This window comes from Melanostigma gelatinosum (assembly GCF_949748355.1).
Source record: "Melanostigma gelatinosum genome assembly, chromosome: 5".
In the NCBI taxonomy this organism is placed as follows: Eukaryota; Metazoa; Chordata; class Actinopteri; order Perciformes; family Zoarcidae; genus Melanostigma; species Melanostigma gelatinosum.
The window spans coordinates 5,737,169-5,755,283 of NC_136638.1; the positions used below are offsets into that span (position 1 = coordinate 5,737,169).

The window sequence follows — 18,115 nt, forward strand, 5'->3', positions numbered from 1 at the left end:
GCCCAGCACTAGAAAAAACACACAAAGAAAAATGTTTTTCACCTGGCAAACTCACCCCCCCCCCCCCCCCCACCTGTTTCACACAGATTTTTTAAACTGGCTACTAAAAAGATCATCCTGGCAGAAGCCTTTCTTCACCTGTTCTTAGGTCGTAAACAGAGGAGAGAAAAGTATTCAGATCAGACTTAGAGCATGGATCACCACATTGCTTCTTTCTCACTTGCTTCTCAGGGCTGCTGTACATCAGTGCACACTGAGGTCAGAACAACAAAGTCTTGAATTCTTGCCATGTAGGAACCCAAGCGGTCGTTTTCAGACAGAACTGCTTGTTTTCTACCTCGGAGCAGATTTGATGAAGCTGTATTGTGTTGCTCATACAGCTGGTAGCAGCGTGAGGCTGAGCTCAGCGGTTGGCACAGACCTTGGTGGCTGCTGCCAGAGGACACTCCATGAGACACAGACCGCCCGCTCTTATCGGCAACAGACACTGGACTGCCACTAGATGGAGAAAGAGACACATGTACAGAGGGGTGGATTGTACATTACACACTTCTATATGTTCTAATCTTCAGTATATCCTTCACGCTGCCAATGCAGTGACCCAATTTCCTCGCCATTAGTTTCATCTAAACGAAAATAATCACCCGAGCCGAACTAATCAGATCCTCCCATGACCGATTGTTCTCTGGTCGTGGAAGGCAGCGTGCTGAACTGTGGAGTTATAAACCCTCACCATGAAGTAGGTTGACTCTAGCTGACAGGATAACTGTGGGGTAAAGAACTGCCCTGCTCACAGCATGGCTGCAATACCAAATACATTGGGAATAAAGAATGCTTATTCACATTCTACTTGAGACTAAGACTTCTCTTGTGTCCAACTGAAGGACAGACGGATGCATTGTGTCTTCATGCTGCTAAGCAATGACCACATATTTGGTCAGCTGATACTGCAGCGACACTGGCGTGAGCGTAAAACACCTCACTGGTATCACTCTACTTTGCAGGTAGCTCACGTACTGCCTTATTAACACATCATTCAGATGGAGGAGTGCATGCTGGAAGTGAACCTATGGGATTCGTCTAAAGCTGACCGGTTATTATGTCCTCCATTTGTCAGGGACTAGGTTGATTTATTTCCTTTACGCAGTTTGTTAAAAACAGAGCAATGGCTAAACACATGACGAGCTAGAAACAAAGCGTGGTGTTTAAAGGGTATTAAGTGATATTTTCAACCTCTAAACAGAGCCATTAGGTCATCGGCTCACATTCAGACCAAACACAGGCCCACCTTCATAAGGACACATTCAGTGTGTCCATGTCTCGGGTGTGTGTTTACTGTGCATTCAGTGCAGCTGTGCTCTACCTGGAGGCGGCCCTCTTGTGTCCCATCACCAGCTCTCGACAGTAGAACTTAGAGGTGGTGCGCTCTGGGACCTGGACAAAGAGCAGAAGAAGAGTCAATTAAAACAAGGCTCAACACAAACACATAAGTCAGTCTCCTGGTGGTCCTGATCGCTTGTTTCACTCTGCGTAGGTTTGGGAGGGCTGCCGTCTTTACGAGGATCTTGCGTCGAGCCAGGCAGGGGTTTCAGCTTATGATGGGAAGGCTGCTGCGCTTTATGAACCTTCCATGTACAGCAACCGCGAAAGTGCCTGAAAGGGTGTCGAGCAGAGTGCAGTAAAAGTCTATAATAAGCCACCGGGACATATTTATCACTGAGAATCGAATGAGACCATTTGCATTTGCCGTTTCTTCACATTTCAACGTTGCTCCTTTTAAACTCCAAATGTCCAAATCTCCCACGCGGTGGGGAAACACTATCTGACTCAGGGCTGTTTCCAAACCTTTCTATATGACAAGAACAGCGTTGCAAAATCAGTTACTGGATCAAAGTGTGTAAAGTACTGCCTTTTCAAACGGGATCTTTCAACATTTCATTCTTCTCAAACTCTCAGTCATACCAACCAGCTGGTGACACTTTGACCTCTCGTCTCCTGGGGTCAATCGGCCCGGTTACGGAGGAGGAAGACACACCCAGCAGAGCAGGAAGTGAACTGTGGGAATACCTATCATCCTTCTGACAAGTTGCCCACATCCTGGCTCTGTGCGCACACACACACACACACACACACACACACACACACACACACACACACACACACACACACACACACACACACACACACACACACACACACACACACACACACACACACACACACACACACACACACACACACACACACACACACACACACAGTGTCTATCGTTTCCTGTCTGCTATTGCGACATAATTCAAAATAAGAGCATTTAGTCTGATCAGTAGTTATTTGAGTTTAAGACTCTTTAAGCTCGTGTGGGAACATTTGAATTCAGACAGTTGTACATCATTACAATGCCTGGATCTCTGGAGCACGTTACTGGTGAACCCTATCGTGGTGTAGGTGCCTGAAAAGTTAGCGGTGTTTATTAGCAGATCCAGCCACCACACTGCGATCACATGAGGGGGGGGGCAGAGTTATTAACTGCTCTACCGCCTCCATATGGCCTCCTGTTAGAGCCACAACATGACACGGCAAACAGACCGATTTATTGGGCTCTCCTCCTCTCTGTGTAGTACTTGTTGCTGTTCTATCGGCTCCATGTGTTTATACGCCTAACAGCATATTGTGCATGTAAAACACCTAGCGGGGGAGCGGCGGTGTTCGACAGAAAGCAACGGAGACACAGAGTGAATGTTGTGTTTCCCAACCAGCCTGGAGGTAAAGCCCAACCCCTCTGCTCCTCGAACACACACCCACAGCGTGCCAGCCTGAACCTCGTGCTGCGTGCCCCGCTTCCTTAGCTTAGCCGACACATAATGCCAACCTCATGTGACTGCACCCGCCGCCTGGCATGACCATAACAACATCTTCCTCTTTCGGTCGCTCCAAGGTTCCTGTAAGTCATCTCAACCGGCTGGCGTGTAAACTTTCAGTGTCATCCGGCAGCGTATAGGACACTCGTCGCTCACCTTCGGTGGCGTCCCGGGGTCCCAGAAGACATCATCAGGCGGGGACATGGGGCAAAACGGGGACAACGGGGAGATGGCCATGTCTGACATAGAGCTGCTGTGAGGGGCGTCTCGACTCGAGCGAAGATTGGCATTCTGGGGAAAAAGAAGTGGTATAGCCATGGCCATTTGTTACTTTCAAATTGTATTTATACATGATCACTTTCAGACACATCAGCAAAGTTTAAGATCATGTGCATGAAAATATCCCAACAACAGTGCTCAAAGTATAAGAAAGAGAAGAGGAGGAGAGCAGTGTGTACCTGGTTGAGGTGAGCTCTCTGCAAGGCTGGAGTACAAGGACTAGAGCTGCTCCCAGAGCCCAGCCTGGAGTGCATCTGGCTGGGCACACCGGCAGCCAAAAGCAGCCTGGCTAGGCTCGATTCTTGGAGGTCCATCTAAAAACATGAAACACATGTAAGACCTGTATGTGTGTGTGTGTGTGTGTGTGTGTGGACTATTCAATTCAGGTGGTCACACTGAGATGTATTTTTCTATACTACACATGTATACATAAATGCACTTTACATATAAAAGTGTATATATTGTGGGATACAGTGAATGATCATGACAAAGGGAACGTGAAGCTGTGATGTGGACCATGACACATCATCTCTGGAGGCCTGCTATTGGCTGATTCAGTGCTTTGTTGTGGGTACATGATTGCAGACCACATTTTACTTTGGAGTCACTGCAGTCAGCACTTTAGAATCATACTTAAGAACTGTGTTACTTTCAACTACTTCATACGAACTCGAAATTATTTGAGGTCAAAGTTCAGGAACATTCTTTTTACCATGTGTAAGAAGCAGTACACATACTGTACTGGCCCCGACATGACAAGAGGGCCACTAACCGTCACATAGAAAAACATCACAGAATAAAACCTGGTTTTTTTGTAGACCTTAGTCAGCCATCTGACTGGCTGCTTAAAAATGTCTTCTTCTAGAAATGGCACCTTTGGTCTGTTTCCTGTGTGGTTTAGCCACCATGCCAAGAATAGAAGCTATGACGCTGAACCACATGTCAGAACCACATTTTTATACAAATAGTCTGCATATGCCACCATGCATAGGCATAAAAACAAGACAAAAAGCACAACACATGAAGCTGAAGAAAACTGTCAAAACTTCATGGCAATAACTTACCAAGAAAAAAAAATCTGTAAAAATAAAAATGTGAGAAATGAAATCAAAGAATAAACTGTCAAACTCCATGAAAGTGAGGGACAGAGAGACAGACTGAAAGATGTGGGGTGTAGAGGTGATGGAGGCTAGACAGCTGAGGGAGGCAGGGTTTTACCGCTGAGCGCTGGCTGTTTGTGGGGCGGCTGGGCGAGGAAGAGGCAGCAGAGGCAGCAGAGGCAGCGGCAGCAGCCGTGCTCCCACTGTTAGCAGTTAGCTTCTGGACGGCTGCCACGGGCTTCTCCCTCTGCCTCTGCCTCTCTCTCTCCCTGTGCCTGTGGTCGTGCTGCAGCGACAGGAGCTGGGTTTGGTCCTTGGGCAGCGTGCGGTGGGATCTCCGGCCCGCCGAGGGCTGCTGATGCTGAGCCAGAGGCCGGGGCTTGGCTTGCGGCTGGGAGGGCGGAGGCTGGGAGAGCGGGGCCTTGTGCTGAAGCAGCTGGTTCGGAGCCGCGGCTCTCTACGTCGCAGACATGAAAAGCACAGACAGACAGTGACGGAGCCTGGGAGTGTCTGTGTGAAATAACGTACATGTAGACTGTGTACATGCACATTTCATCAGCCAGGATATACATCTCATTCAAGAGGGGACCTGGAGACCAATGTCAGCAAAATAAAGCATTTAACATTAATACTGAGAGGTAGTATTAGTTTTCAACAGTATCATTTTACAATTGTCCTTTACTGTATGTGCGGATGATGATTTATTTGCAATTGTAATAATATTGCGGAGGAATGATCTAACCCTCGACCGTTCATGTATGACAAATAGTTGAATTCACTTCAATGTAAGTTCAACTATTTGTGGATGTAGATAGACACTCCCAGGTTGAGCAGAAAGTGACAAGACAAACGGTTGTAAAACACATGCTGCATCATCAAGCCTGTCTAGACACACATCAGAAGAAGCACACGAGGAAGGAGATGATTTGATTCACTCATTTGGTGTCAAACGCAGACAAACACAAAACATTCAGAGAACAGCAATCAGTCCAGCGCTGACAGCAGCTGCTGCTCTGGATGGACAATCACAACATGTCACAACTCATGTCTTCAGCTGCAACAGAGCCAACAGCCCGGATAGGATTCCATCACTTATCTACATTTATTATTGTACTTTGTGCAGATCAGCACCTTGACTGAGACTCATCTCAACATCCCAGAGGATGTAAAGTTACGCAGTCGTCCTTTTTATCAATATATTTTGGGATAAATATATATCAATTAAATATATATATATCTATATATAAATGCATGACACTGCACCTCAGGGACTAGTTCACAAAGAATGGATCAATAGCATATACTCTGCTCCACCTCAAGGTCAACATTCTCAAAATATATATGAAGAATATAACAGCGGACACACGTCAATTCACTTCTGCTGCACTTTGCCTTTGTTAGCGTGTGATTGCAATGATCAATGTGGAGTACTAACGTTTCCTCCACGCTAAGAACACAGTCAGAAGAATGTCAGAGAGGGAACGCTGTTACAGGCAGTGGAGTTTTCAGTGAGCAGAGCCGGCAATGTTAAACGTTACTACCGCAGTCGATCACTGTCATTCAATTGTGGGACGGACAAATCCCCCGCGACCCTCAGAAGACGCTGTTGATGTCACTGTAGCTGTGTGTGGCTTTTAGCGCTGATCTGATGAATGTCTCTTGTTTTTAGCTCATTTGCATAGAAAAGGGGGCAGTTTTGCACCAATGCAAAAATGCACTTAAACCTAATTTAAATGTGTGCAAATAGCACAGGAGCATGGATATGCAGTCAAGGGTGCGTTTCACCCTTTGTGGGCTACGCGGGTTCTTTTTGTCTCATTTATTTTATTTATTCACAAACCTTTTGTGAACTTTAGCCTCAGGATAGCACACAGAAGAGCAACACAGGTGTCAGTTGTAAAGGACTCTCCAGCCTCTCTGATGGTCATCATGAGCACGTAGCTCCTCTCACACCACTAGAACTCAGAGAAACACTGGCTGTGATTGCTATTATTCAATGCTGTTTCTTGAGAATGAGAGGACACAGACAGAATACTCAACATGCTGCACTAACCAACTCACAACAGCCCTTTAGCCACGGTGGAACAACTACAGTACACGCCACGCACCGTCTACATTACCACTAAAGAATGCTGACTGGAATAAGAATGCTTCGTTGCTCTATTTGGCAACTTACAGAGCGATTAACAACAGAAAAACAATGAAAGATGATATTTTAATTAAGGTTAAATTACGTAATTTACAGTTAAGTGACACGCACTGATATTAAAGCTGATTTACATGTTAACGGGACAAAGCTTAATGTCAGAGCCTCCATGTCTCCATGAACAATAGAGGACTTGATAACAAATGATCAGAAGTGAAGTCAAACAGCTGAGCCGATTCACTGAGGTATTAGCTATGTGACAATAAGGTGGATGAGTATAAAACACACACTAAATGGGAACAAAGCTCACCAAAGAAAAAACAACATCCACGTTACAGCAGTGGACTGGAATTATTGCATATTAAAAACCACCTCTATACTCCAACTCTTTCAAAATCCAGAGCCAAATGAAGAGAAATCTCTGAGAGTTAAACTAAATAAATCATCCATCTGTGAAAGGTCCAAAAGAAATATTCCTTCACCACTGGATTAATCCTCCTCCCTTTCAATTATTAGGATGAACTTACAAGCTAAGGATTAATAAACAAGAGCAACTCTCATTCTGCCACCCACAACAACATCAGGGGATGAAATGAATAGAGACATGTTTGGTGAATGTGTACGTCTGAAACACCCACTGCGATGAGATAAGACACACTTAGGAGGGAACACCGAGAGAGTGTTCACACGCTGTCTTTCTCTATAACTAACACACGTACAGCAGCTGTAGTTCTCTGACCTGCTCCACTGTAGTGTCTTACAGTCACGTCTTCTTCACATCTGTAGGAGCGCAGTGACGGACAACAGCTGTCGTCTCTTACTTCTTTTCTCTTTCTCTCCATCACTAAACAAGTCCTACAAAATGATCTTCTCCCTTTTTTTAATCAATAAAGCAGAATACTTCCTACAATAACCGATTAGTCGTTTGATGAATAAAGTCTTAAGTCTTAAAGCCCCATGAGAAATTGAAATGTCTCATTTTGTGCAGCCAACAGTCCAAAAGCCTGAGGTTGTGAGTTTACCATCACAGAAGACAAACACAAAGATTCTCACAGTTAAGAGGGTGGATTGAGATGGTTTGACATGCTTGGGAAATGATTTAAACAAGAAAATAATCTGATATCGATTTTTTTTTAAATGTATGTCGATTGACTAATCAATGATACAATCAATTAATCGTTTCACTTGTGCATCTTTTTCACGCTCATTGAAACGGCGCGCAGTCATATATGAAATAGCTTCCATCACTCCATTGTTGCCTACACACAAACACACTCTGCTTCTTGTTGACTCAGCGTTAACAGGTCTAACAGACAGCAAATGAAGGAGAGGATGAGGCTGAATGGGAAGAACACAAACATCGGAAGACGTATAGCAGTCACAAAACCAGAAACAAACAAACCCCCAAAAAAAGTAGACAATCACTACGAGAATGAGACAAATCAAATAGAACGTCCACCTGAGAGGCTAGCAGTTTGCACACACACACACACACCGCGGAGTCCTACACGACGTGTGCTAATGCCCGGAAGCCACGCATTCAGAAGCTTTCAAAAGAAAGTCCACCTGGCCTCACCCGTGTGAACAAATGGAAGAGTGAATGAGGAGTAAAGGTTTGTTACCTGCTCTGCGGCGGAGTCCAGAGGCCTTACTGACACATCGGCACACCGCTGTCTGCCTGCCTGATCCGGCTGAAGACACACACACATACAGAGGCTTACTTTAATTAGGGTACACTGAGGTCTTGAGCAGAATTCTGAGAGGTGGGAACTAAAATATTCAGAGTGTGCAAGATGGCATGGAGCTTTTAGCCGACGCCCTCGACTCAAAATATTTCATCACGACCTCTTTTTGAATTTCTCCTGGAAAAACCTATGTATGTCTAATTAGTCCCAACTGTCCCAACTTTTCACATCAACAATGTTAAATATCATTGAAATATGAGCTGCCTTTAAACTGTGTGTGTTGGGATGTGAAGGGTCATGCTAAACAGAGCTGAAGAGCTTGACAGCAAACACAAGTGTCATTTGATTCATAACTACTGCATTCCTCGACCAAAGAACTTCTTAGTTGACTTACTGGTACATCATTTTGTTGCTTAATCAATTAGTTGAGATTTAAATCAACAGATCTGTAGAACTGAGTTCCTCCACTCTAAATCTTGTGTTTACCAGAGATAAGCTCACACGGTTCTTAGAAATAAGCTTTAAAAGGCATCAAAACGACTAATGGACTGAAGACTGAACACTCTACTACTCGCTGCCACTGGGAGCTACGAGCCCCCACAGAGACCTACAGTGAGGGTCTACAGTAGACCAGCAGCTCTGAGAGCCTTCTTTCAGCTCAATACTTGATTGATTGATGGATTGATTTCAGTGCCAAACCTTCATGATTTGACAAGACACCGACAATAACGTTGCACTGGTCAAACATTTCATAACATTATAAAAATGACAAGATATTTTACCACTCGGTCCATATGAGGAGTGACGTAGAGACGCCATATACAGCTGTCATCACAATAAGCCCCGCCCTAAAGCATATCCTGCTTTATGGTCTATTTGACTCTAAAAGCTCCATAACTTACTAAATGAACATCATGCTGTATTGAAGAAGACTTGAAGCTAGAGATTGAGACCATAAACTCATGTTTACAATGTTTACTGAGGGAATAAATCAAGAGAGAAATAGAGTAATTTTCTCATAGACTTCGATACAAACAGACTTCTTTTTGAACTGGAGAACAACCCACTTTTTTCAAATGATACCAGAGCGGGTGAGAGCGCTGGGGTTACAGTGTGACGGCTCCATCCCCGCACACGGCCACGTCTCTCATCTCTGAGCCTCCGACACGCCCCTGATATACTGTGTGACGCTTGCCAAATCAATCAACGCGTGAAACGATCGGAACCGCTGCACCGAGACAAGTTCTGCATCTGACACAATACAAGACATCTCATCACGCACTCACTGAACCCGTCACATCATTAAATGCAGATGCATTAAAACGTAATGAAGCGTCGGATAGATCCATTAAGTGCGGCTGAACTTAACGACTTCGAGGCAATCTGTGTAATCAGAATCCACCACGCACACACACACACACACCAGATAGACATGTAATGTAAGTAGACAGGTATTAACAGCGTTGAAATACAGTGTCTTCTACATGAAGAAATCAGTTCCTAACCTGCTCCTGGGTGTTAATATACACCTATTGAAACGCACTGGTGTGTGGGATAGATTCATTACCTCCATGTTAAAATGAATGCCGAAGAGAGCACTCTGTGGAGAGAGCTGTCTGTCTTTCTGTAAAATGATTTTTAATCTCCAAAAGATTTGTCTGATGTTGTGAATTAGGTTTTAAGAAAGTCAAATAGTATTTTTAGAGCAGCTCCATCTTCTTCAAACACAAAACTATCGAAAAGCTAATTCAATCTCCAAGTAGTTTATTAAACCTTTTGAACGAGCAGTGAAGTTCTATATCTGGACCCCGTCTTTTGTATTTCATTCCTCAAGAGGGAAGACGCCTGTTTGAAATGGATGTTAAATGTAAACATGTATATGTAAAGAGAGTTTTTATCAGTCAAATATTTGTGACATTTGTCACATGACCGCACACGCCAAGTGACAAACATTCAGAGGTGCACGACGAAGCGCAGCGACTACTTGCGTAGCCTACGCGCTGGCTGTGATTACTTCAGTCTCTGACACGCGTGCTAAGGAAGCTAAGCTAACGCTACACTGGTTCACTCTTACTGCTCTCATCGGGGTTGGGTCCAGACGCAGCATGCAGCTGCTTTCAGTGTAAAGCTTCTGAGAACCCCACGGTGCACTTCCTGACTTCCTGCCAGCACTAAAGAGCAGACTGACAAAGTTAGCGACTGTTCTGTTTTGTGAGGTCACAATGACGTTTGTCCACCAAAATCTGATCGGCTCATCCTCCAATACACATTTGTGGCCAATTTGAAGAAATTCACACAAGGCGTTTCTGAGATTCTTGCGTTTGTGATAATAGACCCGGCGGTCGGACGACCCTAAAACATGATGGCGCGGAGGCGCTACAAACTAGCACGAACTAACTTGGTAACGAATACGTCATCACACCAAAGCATCTACCGGACCAGAGGTATGTCTTTACCTGTCTCCTGTCGCTCCTCCTGTTTCTCTCATCCAATAAGATTCTGTTGTCATGGAGATCCGACTCCTCCCCGAGCAAGATCTCTTGGAGCTCCGCCCACTGAAAGGCGCAGTCCGCCAGCTGCCGCCTCTGCTGCTGGAAACGGCAAATAGAGGCATTGAGTCGACATCATTTACAATATTTAGAAGTGTGAATGGTATTTGTTCACATGGTGCAAATATATTCTGTTGATAGGCATTCAGCTGACATTATTAACAAGCACCATCTGCAGTCACACAGACCATCAACACAGTGACAACAGTTGTTGTGGGGTCACGTGATATCATCGAGAGGCTGAAGGCTCCGTGAGAACGGTTAGCAGAGTAAGTATGACGGCCCGTGACACCGAGGTGCTTCTTGTTGTATCTTCTGCTTCCTGATCAGTTAATGCTGAGCGAACACAGAGGAAAGGTGTGAATGAGCAGCACTCACGTCCTCTAACTTCTGCCGCTGCTCGTGTTGCTGTTGGATCCTCTTCTGCCTGTCGGCCAGTAGCTGCTGCTTGTATCGCTCCTGCTCCGCCAGCTGCTGCCTGTGCTGCTGCAGCGCCTAGGCAGGAAGCATCATCCCATCGTAGTTACAAACGAGATCAGGAAAACAACACAGGCTTGAAAGGTGAAATATATTACGGGAACTTGGCTTTGAAACGGGTCAACTGGCCTGCTGGTCCAGCTGTGATATGAGCCAGTTACACTTGAAACTTGAAGAGGACTGAAGGTCTAATGAGTGTGCAATAGGATCAGCTGAACTGAAAGCACAACCTGCAGCTACTACTACTGTATGACTGCATCACTATTACAACTAATGATAATAATCAGGGCTGCGATTACCAACTATCACCATTGATTGATCTGCCAATTATTGTCTCGATCGATTGCTAATCATTTCGTCTGTCATTTGTAACAGTGGAAAGACTCCATTCACAATTTTTAGAGCCTGCAGGGATGTCTATGATCTGCTTGTGATGTCCAAAACCCAACGACTCACTGAACATCCTCACACTGGAACCAGTGAATATATATGAATATATATGAATATATGAATAATGAAGTCTGATCACCGAATTCTGATCTTTTCGGATTTTCTGTCTCCCTAAGAAATTGAATTGACAGCATATACAAACATGTTTGTAACTTTTCTTTTATTGAATATTGAAAGTCAATTGTATGTTAATCAGAAAACGTTGACTATTAAATAATTTCCTCCAAAACTGCAGAAAGTTACAGGACCATCTCTCACTCAACACGACATATTGTGTGTGTGTGTGTGTGTTTGTGTGTGTGTGTGTGTGTGTGTGTGTCTAAATGAGACTGATTGACTGATTGGCCGGTCACTGGTCATTGCTGGTCAGCTGACAACCGAACAGTTTTAACCGGTGGCCGATCGCTCGGTGCATATTTGGCATCATTGTAATTTACTGTACATAACTACAATACAGATGAATGTGTAAAAGGTTGCACATGAACTCGACGCCTACCTGTTGCCTCTGTTGACCCCCGCCTCCCCCGTGGCCTCCCTCTCTCCCCCCATCGCGGTCCTCCGTCTGCAAACGAAGAAACTCCCGTCTCAGCGTCCATTCCCCCGGAACGTTCACTATGGAGCTGCAAGTGTCCAAGTCACAATAACTGTTATGATCTGAAGCGCACTGGAGGATCGCTGTCAGCTCACCAATGAGATGCTCACAGCCGCACAAACACATCCTGGGAGAAAGTGATTGGTTCAGAGTGCCATCTGCTGTTTGAGAGGCTTGTGCATCCGTCCATACGGGGGGACACACACACACACACACACACACACACACACACACACACACACACACACACACACACACACACACACACACACACACACACACACACACACACACACACACACACACACACACACACACACACACACACACACACACACACACACACACGGCCCTGTGGGGATTCCTTAGCTTTGTATGTGAGCAGCACTTAAGCAGAGGGAGGGGTAGCGATAAGCAATGATGATGATACACAGGTCTGCGTGTTTGTCCAGACTAATTGAGCGTCCATGGGCGTGCGGTCTTTCATCATACATCCTGTGCTCGATGGCGTCTTGCCTAGTGTGAAAAGGCTTTTACCTGGGCTCCCCTTCTTCCTCTGTCACCTCATCATCCTCTTCTTCACTGCCACTGTACTCGTACTCGGGACCCTCTGAGAGATAAACAGAGAGAATATTAGTGATGTTTTGTTAATATTATGCAATTAAAACAATAAGCTCAAATATCTCCTTGCAGGTATTGTTGGATTATTTAGACAGCTGTTACTGCTGGAACAATAGCTTGAGCCAAAGAAAAATTGATCTGCAACTATGGTGACAGTCGCAAATTGAAATATCGGATCTAAAGATGTCAACATGTTGCATTTAAAGCAGGGTCTCAAACTCATTTTCACTCCGGGCCACATCAGCATCATGGTCGCCCACAAAGGGCCGGTTGTAAATGTAACTACTCGTAACATATTGTTAAATAACTCTCTGCATTCACAGTTTAAAGTAGTCTTCAATGTGCTCACAATACATTTCCATGTTAAATGTACAGTAACCAGCCAAAGAGATGCTTCTAACTGTTTAAGTATCTCATAATTTGACTTTCTATTTCATAATTTTGACTTTCTATCATAGTTATGACTTTCTATCTAATAACTTCGACTTTCTATCTCAGAATTTCGACTATGGGGATATTTTTATTGTTATTAGTCTAACTTAAAAAAAAAAGAAGTATTTTTTTAAACTTTTTTTTTTTTGCTGGCGGATTCGCGGGCCACATAAAATGACGTGGCGGGCCGAATTCAGCTCGCGGGCCGGGAGTTTGAGACCCCTGATTTAAAGGAATGTGGGTGTGGCTCAGGGATGAGAACGGGTGGCGGTTAAAATTTGAGTAAATGCTAAATCAAAGTGTTTACAGGCTATTCAACCTTCTAACCTTCGTTCCATTGGAACAGCTTTTCTGTTCCAAACATTCAGTGAAGGCCTCCGGTGTGCGTCTTCTTCTCCGGTTCCCCATTACTAGCGTCTCTGGCTATTCTGAGCCGGCCACCGTTTCATTCAAAATTCCTTTATCGTCTCTACCGCCAGCAGCAATTTTGTCATTATCGAAGCCACACAAAAGTACAGTGTGGGCGAACTCGGGCAGCGAGAAAGTGAGGGACAGAGTTACACCACGGCTTCAAACCAGCACTGCTGACTCATCTCAATCCTCACCCAATGCATTCACCAAAAAAGTGTTCTCTCTCTCTTTTTAACATGTGCCTCCTATTATGGGACCCGTCTTTCCCTGCCCACACACATCACTGATCTTAAATGTACACAACACATCACAGTTTGGATTGGAAAGTCTTTCTACACCACGATCAGTGCACAGTTCAACGGTTCCAGAGGGCGTGTTGTCTGAAGGCCAGATAGAGCTCAGCGTGACAACATTTGGCCAACACATGGTGTGAAAGCAGCTCGGGCCAACTACGTTTTACTCGCCATGTGTTGCCATTAACACGCTGAAAGGTGCGTTTGCTCCGGACCGCTGACAGATTGTGCTGCTGCAGCAGACAGAGGAAAGCTCTGTGGCTGTGATGTCACGCGTCACGTCTTTTCAGAGCCAAAAGCTGCAGGAGGGAAGAGTGATTTGAGGGTTAACGCCTGCTTTCGCTGACTGAGAAAGAAGTGGCCTCCCTTTTTTTGGGGGGGGGATTCATTCTTCAAAACAGACAACCTTTGGCCAAACTGCCCTCCTCGGTATGCTGACAATGACACGTCCCTTTTTGCATCTTGTCCCGTCATTGCTGTTGGATTCTTTTTTTTTTTTTCGCCAGCGGTGACTTTTTTCCTACACACACACACACACTTAAGACTACCGGCAACACAGAAAGTCTACCAGTCATTAGTGTGTTTTTATAAGCTAACAGAAGATTAGAACCAGATGGCCGTTCTGTTTCCTCCTTCCTTCCCCTCTCTCTCTCTCTCTCTCTCTCTGTGTCTCTCCACTGTTATCACTGTCTCTTTCTGTCTCTTGTCCCTCTGTCTTTCAGTCTGCCAAATGAAGATGAATAAACGGACAATACAAGGACGTCTCACACTGCTCGAATATCAACACAAACAGAGAAGAAAAGAGGAGCGAAGTGGTAAAATATCTACCCCCCCCCCCCCCTCAGCTGTTTTTCTCACAGTTTGACTGCCATCACATATTCAGCACATCATCCAGAGTAGAACTCTTTTTCAGAACAGGATGAACTTCTCCTCCCCTCCCTCTCCATGTTGCTAATGTGTCTCCTGTCTCTCTTATTCCTCCTCCTGTAAAACATGTTCCTGACTGAATGGCGTAGAAAAGCAAAGGTCACGCTTGTGCAGCCATTAGGCCCGACCCAACATTCTCCTTCTGTTCGCTCTCTCGCTCGTTTTGTCCGGCCGTCTCGCTGTGGCCCTTTCCTCTGTATTCCCCTCATTAAGATATCTGGCATAACCAGTGGTGGTGACTGGACTGCATCGTTAGAGGTCTAATCATACAGATACATCAACATTCACCTCAAAAACCTTCAGAACTGAATCAGCACTTCCTTGCCTGAAATGCTGTCTTTGGCTGCACTGCGTTGCATTAACAGTGGACAAGTTTATGTGTTACAGGCTGGCTTTACTTAAGCTCAATGAATAAAGTATAATTCATGCAAAAGAAGTTGTGTTGATCGTGGGTAACACCAGCGCCCTAATGAAGCATTCCCATGACCAGTGCGCTATAAATGAGCAGAAAGGCAGCTGCTGGGCCTTTATCACAGCTGGTTGGCTCCTCAGCGTAAGAGTGTGGATAGTAAGAGCGGCAGGAAACCCCCCTAATGCAGAGAGTTAGTGAGACATAATGGAGCATCTATTCTGTGAAATGGCCTCTGAAAATGTAAGATGCTCTGGAATGTCGTTAGTTATCCAAAGAACGTGTTAAAATTCCTTGAGTGCCGCTGTCGGAGAAATCAGCTGTCGAACACCTGAATGATTCCAACAATGCAGGACAGAGCTGAGCACCTCGCTCTGGAACACGCGTGTGTGTTCAGGACAGGCCTGCTCCTCTGACTTTCACAGGCAGCTAGCATTACCACCTCACATGTCAAGCTGCAGTTTACATCCATGCCTGTCCAAAATGACATCATTTCATCACTTTGGCCCCATTAGATGTTTGTGTGAAGTTGTAACAATTCGTGCACGACTTGTTGAGTTACGGCTGTGTTTTGTGAGGTCACAGTGACATTTGAAAGCCCAAATCTAACCAATGCATCCTTGAGTCCAGGTGGGCGCTTGTGACAAAGCTAAAGACATTCATTCCAGGTGACATCACAAGAATGGGGCCGACGGTGACCTCGACCTTTGACCTTTGACCAACAAGTCCAAGTGGACATTTTTTGCCAAATTTGAGGAAATTACCCTCAGATGGTTTTTTTTAGGATATTGTGTAGTTGGCGCAGATGCATGACATTTTCCTAGGCTCATCATCATCATCATCATCATCACCAATGTAAGTCATCCAACATAAGCAGCAGCTGAATAATTCAGCTGGAAGTACAAGAAGTGATTTATTACTGACTCACTGGAATCAATCGGAGTGAGTCAAGTGTGAATAAAATAAATCTGCCCACAGTTCAGGTTTTGGTCCAACTATAATGGCAGACTGGATTTAAAGGGACAGTTCACCCCCAAACTCAAACACACACATTCCTTTCTAGGACTTGTAGAAACTTCTATTTATCAATCCTGATTGTTTTAGTGTGAGTTTGTGAGTGTTGGAGGTATTCCCCCCCAATCTCCAGCCCCTCCCCCGTCTCTCTGCTGTGTTCTAGACGACGTTGACGCATGTAGATAAACAGCTGTGGTTGGCCTGTCTGAATCCAGGGCATTTAAGGGGCAAAGGTCTGTACGTGGCCGTCGTCACCACAGGGAGATAATAGCCAAACTGCTTTTAGAAATCCACAGACATTCGGTGAGTGGAGATCTCCAGATGTCTGGTGTCGCGAAAATTTCACAGAGATCGTTTATTTATTGAACAACCAGAAAACATCCAATATCGTGATATACATTGTGATCCGGATATGAGATATGCTGTCCATGTCCAGTCCCAACTAGATGCTACAGCTTGTGGTGCTCAGCGATAGTCCACAGACCATGTCCATTTCTCCTCACCTTTCTCTCGTTTCTTCCTGGTTCTGTCCAGGTGATCTTTGAGCATGATGCGCACTTGTCTCTCGTTGGCGAGATCTCTGATGAAGGCGTGTCTCAGCAGGGCCTCCGTGGTGGGGCGATGCAGATGGTTCTTGACCAGAGAGCTGTCGACGAAGGACAGGAAGCGCTTCGACCTGCAGGAAGACCGAGAGAGAGACGGCCAACGAAGGAGCGCAAAGGGAAGAAACAGAGTGGAAACGCATTGAGGAAGTTGTAAAAAGTATAATCTGTGTAATGTACTATAGTTTATGTGATTGATCACGAACCCCAAGTTAGCCTTTAGCATATTCCTACAGAGCAAAAGAGTAGAAATCTCTTTTACATGACAGAGGTTGAGGCATGTTTATTGACAAGAGTTTCATCACGATAGAGGATCATGATGAAGTTAAACTCACTTTCAATTACATAATCCTGTTCTAACCCCAACCCATAACTGGAAATATATATATATAGAACTGTATAAAGTTATAAAGTGCCACATCTGAGAAAACTAAATAAATACGCAGTCATTATGACAAGAGAGAGAACAAGGGAAAGTGAAATGTAGAGGGCCGATATGAAAACCAGCAGGTCGACCAATCAAACCTGTTCAAATCAGAGACAGCCTCTCAAACACGCCACCACAATAACCTCAGCTACAGAATGCAAGCCAGTTATCACTTGTTGAAATGTTATCAAGGACGACCCTGTGTTGAGGTTTAACTCGGGCAATATCTGCGGACTGACACGCTCCTGTGATTGGAGAGGCGTGTTGTCCGAGCTGCGATCACACAGGAAACAGGAATGTGTGTTGCTGCTCTGTCTTTGGGAGGCCCCGAGGTAAAGAGGAGTGGAACGCTCTGCGTAGCTATTCAAAGCTGTGCTGCAAACGAGTGTTTCTGACGACATCAATACCAAATGAAAGACAGCACGAGTTCAACTACCAGTTCAATCTGAAGGGCTCATCCATTCTGTCAGGGAAGGAGGCAGGGCGATGGCAGAGGAGGGGAAGAGACAGACGGGTCAATAGTAACTCTGGTTTGAGGTTTAAAAACAGCTGCCACAACATTGTGTCCATTCTCATGGAGAACTAATGTATGGCAGGTTGTAAGATGTATAATGCCAGCGACTCAGAGCTCTCAGTTTCATCGTGGGAAGAAAGTGTTGTCTTTTGTCTGATTGTCCGACGCAAGAAACCCAAAACAAACCTCAACACTGCCCTCCACTTCCTGCTGTGTGTGTGCATGTGTGAGGCTTACCATTTCTTTGATTTGAGTTTCGGTGGAGCGTTTCGTGGAATCAAAAACAGCGCTCTCATTGGATGCATGTCACACAGAGCTGCATACAAAGA

General features: G+C 45.0%; 1 protein-coding gene across 2 annotated transcripts in view; it reads right to left on the bottom strand.

Annotated features, from left to right (window-relative positions):
• The window catches only part of LOC306777433 (mitogen-activated protein kinase kinase kinase kinase 4), a 55,248-nt gene that overhangs the window by 19,351 nt on the left and 17,782 nt on the right, over positions 1-18,115 (bottom strand). The window contains exons 9-20 of one of the 2 annotated variants that reach the window (XM_079268535.1): positions 18,024-18,102; positions 16,747-16,919; positions 12,674-12,746; positions 12,041-12,164; positions 10,996-11,112; positions 10,525-10,659; positions 8,006-8,074; positions 4,356-4,694; positions 3,317-3,451; positions 3,015-3,149; positions 1,364-1,434; positions 422-498 (exon numbers count right to left, since the gene is read on the bottom strand). In XM_079268535.1, the coding sequence (XP_079124661.1) occupies positions 422-498; positions 1,364-1,434; positions 3,015-3,149; positions 3,317-3,451; positions 4,356-4,694; positions 8,006-8,074; positions 10,525-10,659; positions 10,996-11,112; positions 12,041-12,164; positions 12,674-12,746; positions 16,747-16,919; positions 18,024-18,102 (1,527 nt within the window). The remainder of the gene's footprint in view (positions 1-421; positions 499-1,363; positions 1,435-3,014; positions 3,150-3,316; positions 3,452-4,355; positions 4,695-8,005; positions 8,075-10,524; positions 10,660-10,995; positions 11,113-12,040; positions 12,165-12,673; positions 12,747-16,746; positions 16,920-18,023; positions 18,103-18,115) is intronic. The other variant, XM_079268536.1, reaches the window with a different exon arrangement.